Here is a 15,525-nt window from a genome sequence, read left to right as displayed (position 1 = left end):
GAGTTTTCTTTCTTCACTGGTAAAGGAATATTATGTGTTTTTATTTATTGCTTTTTACCTGTTTACTGGCTAGATTGGATATATGTCAGGTATTCTATTTCTCTGGGGTTAGGAACCTTTCTTATACATGTCTGTTACAGACCCCATGGTGCCGGGAAGCGTCTATGTGCTCTTCCTAATTGGAGACTCTCCCCACTGCTATGCTTTGGTGGAGACTCTTCCATTCCTTGACCTTGTGTCTGGGTTATTTGGTGTTTTACAGTTTTATGCTGCATATCGTTGTTTTACCACTTGAACTGACGATAGCCATTTTCTGGGTGTCTTTTGTCTCTCCCCTATTTCTTCCTTATTTTTTTATTGTTTTTTATTGAGGGTCATCTTGAGAATTTTTATTTGGTCCTGGATTCTCGATCTCCCCTACGGGGATGTGTGGGTCTCCCCATCGCTGTCTTGCATTTTTCTATGTCCACCTTAAGACCTAATAGTGTCGTTGTTCCCTTACTCTCCCATAATGTGCAGGTTCAGGATTCCCCTCTAAGCGTCTCAAGTTTTTTTCTCATTATAAGTTCCTGGGAGCTGATATAGTTGCTCTGCAGGAAACCTCTTTCACTCTTTCACACCACGTTATATTCATAGAGATTTCCCTGTGTGCTTTTTTGCTATTGCATCTGGGAAAAAACGAGGGGTAGCGCTCTGTTTGGCCCGGCGGTTATCCTTTACTGAATCTAAAGTGATACGAGACAAGGAAGGGCGATATCTATTGGTTAAAGGCCACTTGGGGGGAAACTTAGTGACTTTCCTGATTTACTACGCCCCTAATGTGAATCAATAGCCTTTTTTCGATCCCTGTTTCAATCTTTAGCTCTTGAACTGGAAGGTGATGTCATTTTAGTGGGGGATTTGAATTTGGCTTTAGATCAAAGGCTTGATAAATCGCATGCGACCAAACTTGTGTCCCCCCAAAACAAAGTCACAAATTTGCTCAACTTTTATATCGCTATAATTTGGTGGATGCATGGAGAGAGGCCAATCCTACTTCTAGAGACTACTCTCATTTCTCTAGAGCTCACAACCGGTATTCACATATAGACCACATCTTTCTCCCTACAGAGCTGCTGCCTAAGTTGTGTTCGGCTAAAATTGTATGGACACCCTGGTCAGATCATGACCCGATGATGCTAACAATCTCCAATTTAACTGCCAATCTGGCCAAGTCACACTGGTGATTGAATGAGTCCCTTCTTAGCAATGAGTCAACTCGCCTTGAAGTGGTGGAGCATTTGAACTCTTACTTTACCATTAGTACAGCGGAAGACACGACCCCGGCTATTAACTGGGCAGCTCATAAAGCTTCTATCAGAGGTTTTTTTATCCAACAAGTCTCTAGACTAAAGTGATCTCATGAAGAGTTGATTTCTGCCAAAACTAAGGAATACGAGGCTTTACTGGCCCAACATAAAACTTCTCCAACTCCGGACTTGTTACTTAAGGTAGAACAGGCTCGTTTGGAGCTTAATCTTTGTCTCACCACAAAACTGGGAAACCAGCTATGATGGATGAATCATAACTTCTTCACATGGCGAGACAAACCGAATTCTAAACTCTCCCCTAAACATACTTACTCGGCGGTTCCTAAGCTTAGCCTTCCTGGAGGTCACATCTCACAGGATCCTTAGAAATCCTTCAGGAATTTAATACGTTTTATTCTACCTTATATAGTCCACCCCAGTTTGTTGAGCCTTCCATGCTTCAAGATTTTTTAGGACCCTTGCAGTTCCCTTCCCTTGCCGACACCCACAGGGAACTTATGGAATGACCTATAACTAGTGAGGAACTTGGTAAAGTTCTTAAAATGCTAACATCACATAAGTCCCCGGGCCCCGACGGTTTACCAGATGTTTACTGTAAAACCTTCTCTGACCATCTTCTCCCCCATATGGCTCTTTACTTCAGTTCCTTGAGAGAAGACGGGTGATTCCTTTAGATGAAAATAATGCATATATTAGTGTTATTCCTAAACCTAATAAAGATGCGACTGATATCCTTAATTATTGGCCTATTTTGCTAATAAATTGCGACCTGAAAATATTGACAAAACTTTTGGCCCTGCATCTTAATTCCTTTTTGGCGAAATATGTTCACAAAGACCAATCAGGTCTGATTGCCAAACGTTAGATCAGATTTGAAGGTCCGTAGCTTTGATTTCTGCTGTTCGCTCTAATTGGGATGCCCCTCTTTCTTGGGAATTGCTGATTCTTTCTTTGGACCTCCATAAAGCTTTTGATAGCTTAACTTGAGAATATTTGTTTACTGTTTTGCGAGCTTTTGGATTTTGTGCTGCGTTTCTTGTGCTTTTGAAGTCATTATATAACACCCCCTCAGATCAAGTGTCCATTAGAAGTTACAGATCCCCTGTGTTCCAAATTCGACGTGGCACTAGACAGGGTTGCCCACTCTCCCCACTGCTTTTTGCTTTGGCAATAGAACCCTTAGCTATGACGATCCGCTCTCATGCCAGAATCCATGGGGTCCTCTGTGGTCATCAGAAACATAAATGCTCTTTATTTGCTGATGATGTTCTCATGTATGTTACATCCCCTCTGGCCACTTTACCTAATCTATTGTCTCTCTTGTGTCACTTCTCTGAACGTTCTGGGCTGACTCTAAATTCTCATAAAAAGATAGCCCTTAATGTTTTGTTACCTTCTTCAATGGAGCAACGGCTTCAAACTCTACATGACTTTCAGCAACTCCTTACCCTATTTGGGGGTTAATTTGATGGCCTCAATTGAGACCCTATTATACCAAGCGAACTATCCCCCTCTTTTCAAATGACTTCCGGAAGATCTTCATCGTTGGGCTGCTTACTCTATATCTTGGTTTGGCAGGATCAGCTCTTTTAAAATGACCTTTTTAACTCGAATATTATTCTTCTTTTGGACCTTACCGGTACCAATTCTGAGACGCGAGCTGCGGCTCCTACAGGCAGAGGTGCTTCGTTTTGTGTGGAACAATAGAAGATATTATACATAAATGTTCAGATATAATCAAATTGCCACTTTTATCCACTCGAAAATTGTTTTACTAGATGGAGCGCCCATTCTTACCAGTTTTGAACTTTCCTGTCAGCATAAGAATCTCTCTAGAGGCCGTATTTGTGTGGTGTACATCCTTCTTGCTGATCCAAACTGTAACTCCCCTATATGGATCAATGGGAATGGGACCTGAATGTTAGTTATGATCTATCTGATTGGCAAGACATAGCCCTGGAATTATCTAAAGATTCCATCATTACTACCTGAATTGAAGTTAACTATAAAACTATTGTGATGGTACCGGGTCCCAACTCAGACAGCGAGGACCATCCTTCTGCCTCACCAATGTGCTTTCAGTGTTGCAGCCAGATGGGTTCTATTCCACGTTTGGTGGCAATGTCTGATAGTTACTAGATTTTGGATCCACATGTTTAACCTTATCTAAGGGGTGATGGGGGTTAATGTTGGTAGGGCCCCGGAATCCGCCCTCTTCCATAAATTTCCACTTACAGTACCAAAAAAGACCCTTAACCACTTGCTGACCGCAGATAGCCGAATGACGGATTTACTTCAGTCGGCCGGTTCTGGGAGGGCATCATATGATGCCCTCCCACTCGCCCCCGGAGGCACGCACTCTGCGATCTCCATGATTGCTGTATTCTATGGACACAGCTGATCACATGATGTGGTAAAAGGCCAATCACAGCGGCCTTTTAGCACGTGATTAGCCATGTCCAATGACACAGCAGATCACCGGGAAATGCAGTTGTTAGTTATTGGCTGCACTTTCCTTGCACTGTCACAGTGTGAGGAAGGTACTGCCGATAACTGTAAATTGTCAGAGGAGGGATTGGCACTGATCATAAGGGCACTGATGTTCAGTGCCCAGCAGTGCCACCCACCTGTGCCCACCATTGCCACCCACCAGTGCCTCCCAGCAGTGTCATCAGTCAGTGCCCAGCAGTGCTGCCAGTCAGTGCCACCCATCAGTGCCATCTATCAGTGCCCAACATTGTTGCATATCAGTGCAGTATCATCAGTGCCGCATATCAGTGCCCATCAGTGCTTCCTATCAGTGCAGCCTCATCAACGCACATTAGTGAAGGATAAAAATTACCTCTTTGCAAAATATTATAATAGAAACAAAGAAAACTTTTTTCACAATTTTGCTCTTTTTTTGTTTAGAGCTAAAAAAATAACCCCCCCCAGCGGCGAGTAAATACGACCAAAAGAAAGTTCTATTTGTGTGAAAAAAATGCTAAAAATGTCATATGGGTATAATATTGCATGACCGCACAATTGTCATTCAAAGTGCAACAGCTCTGAAAGCTGAAAATTGGCCTGGTCATGAAGGGGGAATATGTGCCCGGTAGGCGAGGGGTTAAGCATCTTACTTCTATGCTGTTAGCAGCGAGAATCACTATTGCTGAATATTAGAAGAGATCAATTATTCCGCTTCAATATGTTCACAACAAATGAGATTGGATCCTGATTAACGACAGACTCACCTGTGTTTTACATCATAATACCAACATGTGTGATAAAACATGGGATCCGTGGAGTCCATACATCTCCGTGCCCTAGTACTTCCTGATTTTGCCCTCTCCTCCTACTCTCCTCCTCCTCCCCTCTCCTCTCCTCCCCTCTCCTCCTCCTCCCCTCCCCTCTCCTCCTCCTCCTCCCCTCCTCTCTCCTCCTCATCCCCTCTCCTCCTCATCCCCTCTCCTCCTCCTCCTCCCCTCTCCTCTCCTCCTCCTCCCCTCTCCTCCTCCTCCCCTCTCCTCCTCCCCTCCCCTCTCCTCTCCTCTCTTCTCCTCTCCTCCTCCTCTCCTCTCTTCTCTTCTCCCCTATCCTCCCCTCCCCTCCCCTCTCCGCCTCCTCCTCCTCCCCCCTTCCTCTCTCCTCCTCATCCCCTCTCCTCCTCATCCCCTCTCCTCTCCTCCTCCTCCCCTCCTCTCTCCTCCTCATCCCCTCTCCTCTCCTCCTCCTCTCCTCTTCTCTCCTCCTCATCCCCTCCCCTCTCCTCTCATTACTGTTACCCTCCTTTCTTCCTTTCTGCTGTCTCTTTTATTTTCCCATGTTCTGGTGCTAGTGTAGTTCCATGTTGTATGTGTTGTGCACTATGTGTGGTGTGTATGATGAATGCTCTGTGTGATCCATATGTCTCCTATTATTGCTTCCCCTGTACAAGGTGGACTTAATGCTGGGAATGTTCTATGTGACGTCTCCAGTCATTATTGCACACATTTCCTGCTTCCCTGCGGGATGTCTGTTGTTTATTCATCCGCCTGTTTGTTGGGGAGATTTCATACCTTATTTTATAACATGACACTTGTCTATTACATTTTCTGTAACTTCAAACATTTCAATAAAAATATTGGAAAATAAATAGTTGGTTGCATAAGAGCTAGATTTATTTTTTCTCAGATTTTTTTTTTAGTTATTTTTGATCTTTCATGGAAACCACAGGAATGGATATTTTAATGTTTCTTGGGGCTGCAGTTCCTCTGAGATCCACAAGGTGGTGATCTCACTTCTATCCAGAAAGGAAGTTATTGTAGAACACAGACAGGAAGTGATGTCAGGCAGAGACAGGAAGTGATGTCAGGCAGAGACAGGAAGTCATCTGGAATAAAGACAAGAAGTTCCATACCATATGAAGTGGTGAGTAGACGGTGGAAGTGGCAGCAGAGGAGGTAATAAGCTGTTATGTTCTATTTACACCCAGTAACCCCCCAATCATGTCCGTCCTCTTCCTCCATAGTCATGTCCATCCTCTTCCTCCATAATCATGTCTGTCCTCTTCCTCCATTGTCACGTCCGTCCTCTTCCTCCATAGTCGTGTCCGTCCTCTTCCTCCATAGTCGTGTCTGTCTTCTTCCTCCATAGTCTTGTCCGTCCTCTTCCTCCATAGTCACGTCCGTCCTCTTCCTCCATAGTCACGTCCGTCCTCTTCCTCCATAGTCACGTCCGTCCTCTTCCTCCATAGTCACGTCAGTCCTCTTCCTCCATAGTCACGTCCGTCCTCTTCTTCCATAGTCACGTCCGTCCTCTTCCTCCATAGTCACGTCCGTCCTCTTCCTCCATGAACCCAGATGAACCCCTTCAGGGGCAGAACATTCCCCCACTTCCGGGGCCAGAACATTTTCCTCATTGTGGAGATAAATTCTAGTAATATGGTCCTCTAAACAAACAGCACTGACAATAAATTGAGAAGACAAGGACCATCCTGACCATACATGGCCTACAAAGGGCAATGATGACACTACACAGGCAGCCAATGGGCAATCATTATTATTATACAGGATTTATATGGCGCCAACAGTGTGCGCAGTGCTGTACAAAATGAAGGAAGACATTACAGTTACAATACAATTTGGTACCAGAGGAAGCAGAGGGCCCTGATCCTGAGAGCTTACAATCTAGGAGGAAGGGTTGAGTGATACAAAAGGTAATAGCTGTGGGGGGAGGAGCTGATGGAGGAAATAAATGGCAGTTTACTAAGTAGAAGCAGGATAGGTTTCTTTAAAGAGGTTTTCAGGGATCGTCTAAAGGTGGATAGATTGGGAGACAGCCGGACAGATTGTGGTAGGGAGTTGCATAGGATTGGAGAAGCTCAGGAGAAGTCCTGGAGGCGAGCATGGGAGGAGGTGACACGGTAAGTAGAAAGTAGAAGGTCTTGGGAGGATTGAAGAGAGCGGTTTGGTTGATATTTTGAGGCCAGGTTGGTGATGCAGCGGAGGGCAGAGTTGTGCATGGCTTTGTAAGTTGTTATTATTTTGGGTATATTTCGTTGGGTGAGTGGAAGCCAGTGGAGGGATTGGCAAAGAGGGGTAGCAGACAGTGAACAGTTGGTACACTACACAGGCAGCCAATGGGCAATCATTACACTATGCAGCCAGCACAATGATGGAGTGCCGGGGTCAGGAGTATGGAGCATAGAGCCCCTTACATTGCTGCTCAGGAGGAAGAAAACATTCCCCAGCCTGCCATGAATATGTTCCATCATTGGTGTCAGAGGGAGGGAAATTCTGATGGAAGTAGAGGAGCTGAGGGGTCTCTCAGGGGTTACTGAGGATGGAAAACATTGGGGCCCCTGAGAGAGTAGTGGAGTTCAAAGGCTTTTAGGGGGTAGAGTAGCTGAAGGAATCTGGGTCTTTGATAGGGTTGGTGGGGAGCAGGGCTCTGAGGAAAGAAAGGTTTGTCAGGCTCAGGGGGACTCTGAGGTAGGGAGGGGGCTCCTGGTCTCTGATTGTCCTCTTACCTGCACTTACTTTCCAGACCTCCTTACAGAACTCCTACCAGGAAAGGAAGACAACCTTCACCTTCTTACCATCTCACCGGTCATATATTATTTTCCAAGATACCAAGTGGAATGAAGAAGGACAATCCTTCACCCCTTGGTGGGCACTTATTGTTAGAGGTCTGTTGGTGCATTATTGACTAAAAGGTAGTCAGGGATCAGTGCTGAACATCTTCAGGAGACACTCCAATACCTTCCCATGACACAGGCTCTGGCAGTGCCCGGTGCTGGAATTCAGAGCCCCAGGAACCCACCACCACTCTGTACAATGTCCTGGATACTACAGTATATTTGGTAACCAAACCCCTCCCACCTGCTGTCCTCCTTCTACCCACACTACGCTGTCATTGGAGGGAAGAGACAGAATTATCCTGATTAGCCAGGAAAAGTCATCACGTTCCCCTTCCTGGACATCATAATGAGCCGACATTGACCTCACAGCACTGCCTCAGAGCAAACAAGTCATAGGAAGGATCGTATTTATCATTCCTTGTCTGCAGATCTAATACTCATCAAAACCAGTTCAGAGACCAAACAAACCCAACAGAGAAAAGGGGATTTCTGATCTGGATGGACAAGAGGGTCCCGGGACCTCAAATATGCATCAAACACTAAACAGTCCAAACTAAATGTCTTCCCATGGGGGGAGTAGTTCTTCCCTGTCCAGCAACCCTCCTATTCCCCCCTCACATCCACATCCTATTATTGTGTGACCAATACCATCCAAATCATTCTTACTTTCATTTCCCAAAGTTATCCGTCTACAAGGAGACCTGTATAGATCACATGATGGCACCCATGAGGATGGAGGAGGACCGGAGTCACATGACTGAGAAGATACTAAACCTCACCCTGGAGATCATCTACCTGCTGACCGGAGAGGTGAGGAGGATTCTGGGAGGTCACATGACATCACTCTCATCTCTATAATACACGGACCTGACCGGAGAGGTGAGGAGGATTCTGGGAGGTCACATGACATCACTCTTATCTCTATTAATAAAAACACAGACCTGACCGGAGAGGTGAGGAGGATTCTGGGAGGTCACATGACATCACTCTCATCTCTATAATACACGGACCTGACCGGAGAGGTGAGGAGGATTCTGGGAGGTCACATGACATCACTCTTATCTCTATTAATAAAAACACAGACCTGACCGGAGAGGTGAGGAGGATTCTGGGAGGTCACATGACATCACTCTTATCTCTATTAATAAAAACGCAGACCTGACTGGAGAGGTGAGGAGGATTCTGGGAGTCTAACATGATATTCCTATTGGTTCCTCAATACAGAGATTTCCTCTTCTGAACTCAGGTGATCATATGACCATCACAGTGCCTCCATGTGACTCCCTAAACCCTGAGAGACACAACATGCAGAAGATTCTAGAAGTCACCAAGAAGATGATGGAGCTGCTGACAGGAGAGGTGAGCGGTGCCGGGAATTCTGGGACATTCTCCAGTAACAGACAAGGGATGTGTCTGGATGGTGACTGTATCATTGTGTGTGTCAGGTTCCTATAAGGTGTCAGGGTGTCACTGTCTATTTCTCCATGGAGGAGTGGGAGTATTTAGAAGGACACAAGGATCTCTACAAGGACGTCATGATGGACAATCAGCCGCCCCTCACATCACCGGGTAAGAGGAGACTTTATTGTAAAGGAGAGAGCAGTACGGAGGATCCACCTAGATCCCCCATCATCTGATAAACACATAGAAACAATGGATTCAGTCAGTGTGTGTGTTTCCTACAGATGGATCCAGTCATGGGAACCCACCAGAGAGATGTCCCCGTCCTCTGTATTCCCGGGATTCCACACAGGAAGGTCACACCATCCCTCACTATTACAAGGTTGGTGGGATGGAGCATTTAGAACATGAACTTGTAAAGATGATGTGTGGATTGTTTATGTGACCTTACATTTTACACATGATATTTTCTCTCATTTTCTTGATTTAGAGTGGAGATCCAATCGATATAGAATTTGAGGTGAAAGCAGAAGAAGAAGAGGCGTATGTGAGGGATGATCAGCAGTCTATGGAGGAGGATGGAATAACGGGGACATTTATAGAGGAGGACACTCCTACAGAGATCAGCACAGGTGGGTCATGAACACTAAATCCATTCCTCCACCCATACTGCTTACTGATTGGTCCAGAGTAGGGCGGGGACTGGGTGATATCAGCCTGTAATCCCCTGGTCACTTTCCTGAGCTGTGTTCCCCGTCCTGTATTCCTGGATTTCTCTCGGATAATCTTCCTTCTCTGTGCTGCAGACACAATTTATGTCTCTAGACTGGATTTATGGAGGTTCTGGGGTTCAGCTGGAGGCAAAAATGTTGATGTTCAACATATGTGTTGGATGACCTGGGACATGTGTATTGGGTCTTCTACCATGTATCAGATCTAGTAAAATCTCTGCCAGAGCAATTCTCCCAGGGTTTCTTACTCTTTTATTTCCTGGCTGTGCCGGGTGGAGGGATATGTCTGTAGTGTCTCAGACCCAAGTCACTGAGTGCAGTCTCAGGAGATGGGAGGCAGCGGTGTGGGATCTCTGCAACTTGTCTACAGTAAACATTTAATCTTCCACTGATTACTGAATACCAATATTATGAGTTATGAACATTACACTGTTTAATTTATATTGTACGTTACATCCTCCTGACCCCTGCACTATATACTCTGTTGTACATTACATACTCCTGACCCCTGCACTATATACTCTATGTTGTACATTACATACTCCTGACCCCTGCACTATATACTCTATGTTGTGCATTACATACTCCTGACCCCTGCACTATATACTCTATGTTGTACATTACATACTCCTGACCCCTGAACTATATACTCTAAGTTGTACATTACATACTCCTGACCCCTGCACTATATACTCTATGTTGTACATTACATACTCCTGACCCTTGCACTATATACTCTGTGTTGTACATTACATACTCCTGACCCCTGCACTATATACTCTATGTTGTACATTACATACTCCTCACCCCTGCACTATATACTCTGTTGTACATTACATACTCCTGACCCCTGCACTATATACTCTATGTTGTACATTACATACTCCTGACTCCTGCACTATATACTCTATGTTGTACATTACATACTCCTGACCCCTGCACTATATACTCTATGTTGTACATTACATACTCCTGACCCCTGCACTATATACTTTGTTGTACATTACATACTCCTGACTTCTGCTCTCCTCCTCCCCCCACTGCTATATATACACATAATATGGATTCTCTTTTGTTACATCTATTTCCTACCAGCTGGACATTTTATATCGGATGATGTGATTGGAGCACAGACTTTTACATGGTGATAATAATGTGATAACATCCTCCAACTTTGGACCCTTAAACAGAAAGTGATAATGAGGGAGGAGTCAATACCCCAATGATGGTGGTCTTCAGGATCAATCCAGTCTTCATCTTGGTTGTTCTCCCCCCATCCTCACTCTCTGACCTCTGGTGGGGCTCAGCCCCGCTGTTCTTCATGACTAAATCATGGACTAAATAAGGAAGTGCAGTACTTCTTGTGTTGGGAAGATGGTGATGAGTGATAGAGGGGGTGGGGACCCTCGTCCTATAATCCCCTCATCACTGTCCCTCCTATAAAAGACAATTCTGGTTGTTTCCTCACTCTCTGACTAAGGTCCATGAATAAAGAAATGACCTGGTAGGAGATCAGAGGAGCCATTTCCTAGTTCCCTTGAGGGTGGAATTGTAAGCTCCTCAGAGACCAAGCTGCCTGATGTGGGTGGAGTCCTGGTTTGGGGGAACCAATTAGCTCCTGTCAGTAATCCTCTTTGTATTTTAGCCAATGGTCGGGAGATGAAGAAAACCTCCGAGGATTGTCTCACTTTGTCTCCAGACGGGAAAGTAGAAGATGAGGACATCACACAGTATAGTCCAGGAGAAAACCCGGCTCCCTCCAATGTCCATCCGGCACCACCCAGTGTAGATGGACCATCAGATTCCTCGTATCCTGAGGAACCTCAGACTGTGCGGGACCGGGCCGGCCTTCCAACAGGGAAGAGATTCTCCTGTACTGAGTGCGGGAAGAGGTTCTGTTCTACATACCATGTTAATGTGCATAAAAGATCTCACACGGGGGAGAAGCCATATTCCTGTCCTGTGTGTGGGAAATGTTTTTCACGAAAATCTTATCTTTACATACATCAGAGATCTCACACGGGGGAGAAGCCATATTCCTGTCCTGAGTGCGGGAAAAGTTTTTCACAGAAGTCCAGTCTTTACACACATCAGAGATCTCACACGGGGGAGAAGCCATATTCCTGTCCTGAGTGTGGGAAAAGTTTTTCACAGAAGTCCAGTCTTTACACACATCAGAGATCTCACACGGGGGAGAAGCCGTATTCCTGTCCTGAGTGCGGGAAAAGTTTTTCAGAGAAGGCCAGTCTTTACAAACATCAAAGATCTCACACAGGGGAGAAGCCATATTCCTGTACTGTGTGTGGGAAATGTTTTTCACAGAAGTCCAGTCTTTACACACATCAAAGATCTCACACGGGGGAGAAGCCGTATTCTTGTCCTGAGTGTGAAAAATGTTTTTCAGATAAGTCCAGTCTTCACAGACATCAGCGATGTCACACGAGGGAAAAGCCATATTCCTGTCCTGAGTGTGGGAAATGTTTTTCAGAGAAGTCCAATCTTTACACACACCAGAGATCTCACACGGGGGAGAAGCCGTATTCCTGTCCTGAGTGCGGGAAATGTTTTTCAGACAAGTCTAGTCTTCACACACATCAGAGATCTCACACAGGGGAGAAGCCGTATTCCTGTCCTGAGTGTGGGAAATGTTTTTCAGACAAGTCTAGTCTTCACACACATCAGAGATGTCACACAGGGGAGAAGCCGTATTCCTGTCCTGAGTGCGGGAAATGTTTTTCAGACAAGTCTAGTCTTCACACACATCAGAGATGTCACACAGGGGAGAAGCCGTATTCCTGTCCTGAGTGCGGGAAATGTTTTTCACAGAGGTCCAGTCTTTCCAAACATCAGAGATCTCACATGGGGAGAAGCCACTTTCCTGTCCTGAGTGAGGGAAATGTTCCTCACTGATGTCCTGTCTTCCTGTACATCAGGGGTCCCACACAACCCTGGAGGTGTATTAGTGTCCTGAGTGTGGGAAATGTCTTCTAGATGAATGTTGCTGGACATCCCAGCTCTCATGTGGGGAAGAAGCACACCCTGATATACACCTCAGATATACTCCATGGCTGATCTTCATCATGGAAGAAACAGTTGATAAGGAGATGAGAGGCCCCCAAAGACATGGATGAAGTGCAGTAAATGTCGGGGTGCAGAGTGGTCAGTAGATCCTGGAAATGAAGGACACAACTTCAGCCCTTCTTGGGTGTCGGAGTTGCGTTTCCTGATAATGATATAGCGGGTTACAGAGCTAGAAGCCGGGAGAGCCCAGATCTCGTTATCGGGGAACTTTACACAGACAACAAGAACTTCTGAAGTTAATGTCCTTCATTTCAAGGCTCTACAGAACAGTGGTGACCCCGAAGCGTCTCTCTGTCTTCAGTCCATCCTTCTCCCATCCCCCAACAGGAGGGAAGGAGAACTCCGCCCCAAACTAGGGGGGAACTTTCCTCTCATTATTTCCCTTGGCTTCTGTGTGGGTTTGGGTGGTTGGAGGAGTGCGGCACGAGAGGGAACACAGCTTGTTGTTCTATGTCTACATATGGGGTCTGGGTAGAGGGGATCCACCGGAAAATATTTCTACTCTTTGATTTTGTGCAAATCGTTTCTGTTTTCACTTTGAAGGGCGATATTATGTGTGGTTTGTAAAAGGGATTGGCCCAATAGATACCGCCCCACTTAGAGAATAGATGAACTACTATGACCAGCATTCATTCAGCCATGTCACATGTTGGAATCTTTTCTACAATACTTTGTTATAATAATGGAACACGTTGTGTATTGTATTGTACACCAATAATAATGACTCCGCCCCCACATTCCAGACAAGGGATCTTCCTGACCAATCAGATTCCTTCCTTTGTTATTTCCTGATTCTATGATTACAATCTTGTTAGAAGTAAAACTATAAAAAAGAATTTATTGAGTGAAAAGAATTGTGTGTGTCGGGGCCATGATGGGGATCTTTGGGGCCCAAACATTTCTCACAGGAGACACTTTACAAGCCTTTACAGGTCATCCAGTCTCTGGTTCACCATGAATAATGGCCCAGAGTGCAGGGGTCAGGAGACTACTTCATACAGCCCTGCAAACAACGTGCAGTGGTCAGGAGTTACATCCCAGAGTACAGAGTGTAGTGGTCAGGAGTATGTGATTTACATCCCAGAGTACAGAGTGTAGTGGTCAGGAGTATGTGATTTACATCCCAGAGTACAGAGTGCAGTGGTCAGGAGTATATGATTTACATCCCAGAGTACAGAGTGTAGTGGTCAGGAGTATGTGATTTACATCCCAGAGTACAGAGTGCAGTGGTCAGGAGTATGTGATTTCCATCCCAGAGTACAGAGTGCAGTGGTCAGGAGTATGTGATTTCCATCCCAGAGTACAGAGTGCAGTGGTCAGGAGTATGTGATTTCCATCCCAGAGTACAGAGTGCAGTGGTCAGGAGTATGTGATTTACATCCCAGAGTACAGAGTGTAGTGGTCAGGAGTATGTGATTTACACCCCAGAGTGCAGAGTGTAGTGGTCAGGAGTATGTGATTTACATCCCAGAGTGCAGAGTGTAGTGGTCAGGAGTATGTGATTTCCATCCCAGAGTACAGAGTGTAGTGGTCAGGAGTATGTGATTTTCATCCCAGAGTACAAAGTGCAGTGGTCAGGAGTATGTGATTTACATCCCAGTATACAGAATGTAGTGGTCAGGAGTATATGATATACAGTCCCTATACAGAGTGAAGTAGTCAGAAGTAGTATGTCATGTACAGGGCACAGTGGGTAAGATCATGTCTTATACAGCCCAGCATTTAGAAGTGGTCATCGGTCAGGAACATGTCATACATGGCTCAGCAAAAAAGAATGTAGTGGTTAGGAACATGTCATGTACAGCCCATCATACAGAGTTCAGTGGTCAGGAGCACATAATATACAGCTCTGTGTACAGAGTGCAGTGGTCAGGAGTACATCTTAGACCCGTGTACAGAGTGTAGAGGCCAGGAACCTGTCATGTACAGCTCTTTGTACAGAGTGCAATGGTCAGGTTTATATCTTAGGTCTGTGTACAGAGTGCAATGTTCAGGAGTATATCATATACAGCCCTGTGTATAGAGTGCAGTGGTCAGGACTATATCATATACAGCCCTGTGTATAGAGTGCAGTGGTCAGGACTATATCATATACAGCCCTGTGTAGAGTGCAGTGGTCAGGAGTATATAATATACAGCCCTGTGTGCAGAGTGCAGTGGTCAAGAGTATATCATATACAGCCCTGTGTACAGAGTGCAGTGGTCAGGAGTATGTCATATACAGCCCTGTGTACAGAGTGCAGTGGTCAGGAGTATATCATATACAGCCCTGTGTACAGAGCACAGTGGCCATGAATATATCATATACAGCCCTGTGTACAGAGTGCAGTGGCCATGAATATATCATATACAGCACTGTGTACAGAGTGCAGTGGATAGGAACATGTCATAAACTGCCCTGTGTATAGAGTGCAGTGGTCAGGAGTATATCATATACAACCCTGTGTATAGAGTGCAGTGGTCAGGATTATATCTTAGGCCTGTGTACAGAGCGCAGTGGTCAGGAGTATGTCATATACTGCCCAGCATGCATAGTACAATGGTCAGGATGTTGTGGTATACAGCCCGGTATACAGAGTACACTGGTGAGGAATATAAACCCTTGTAAGGAATGCAGGTATCCAGCGACAGCAGGGATGACCAGATCGGTGGGCTATACCTAAGAAATGTGGAATAATACGGAGTAGGAGGAGTGTGATTACAGGGGGTGTAAAGTCAGGAGGTTTGTTACCTCCATGCATTCTATATATGAAGGTAAATACCCTTCTCTGTGCAGCCCCCCCAATACTCACCTGAGCCCCATCCCGATCAAGCAATGTGCACAAGATCCTCAGCAGTCTGGGGACTCTCCCTCCTCATTGGCTGAGGCAGGAGCAGGGACCATTGGCTCCTGCTGCTGTCA

General features: G+C 45.5%; 1 protein-coding gene across 1 annotated transcript in view; it reads left to right on the top strand.

The window, feature by feature from the left end:
• Window positions 1–13,671, top strand: part of LOC149441235 (uncharacterized) — a 118,700-nt gene extending 105,029 nt beyond the window's left edge. The window contains exon 8 of the mRNA XM_089657609.1: window positions 11,548–13,671. Within this exon, the coding sequence (XP_089513735.1) occupies window positions 11,548–12,452 (905 nt within the window). The 3' untranslated portion in view covers window positions 12,453–13,671. The remainder of the gene's footprint in view (window positions 1–11,547) is intronic.
• Window positions 13,672–15,525: the final 1,854 nt, after the last annotated feature.

The sequence above is a fragment of the Staurois parvus genome, unplaced genomic scaffold (genome assembly GCF_062004578.1).
Source record: "Staurois parvus isolate SC_StPar_1 unplaced genomic scaffold, SC_StPar_1.0 ptg001011l, whole genome shotgun sequence".
Taxonomy (NCBI): Eukaryota; Metazoa; Chordata; class Amphibia; order Anura; family Ranidae; genus Staurois; species Staurois parvus.
The sequence above is the reverse complement of the archived record's forward strand: the minus strand, read 5'-3'. Positions and strand labels throughout refer to the sequence as shown.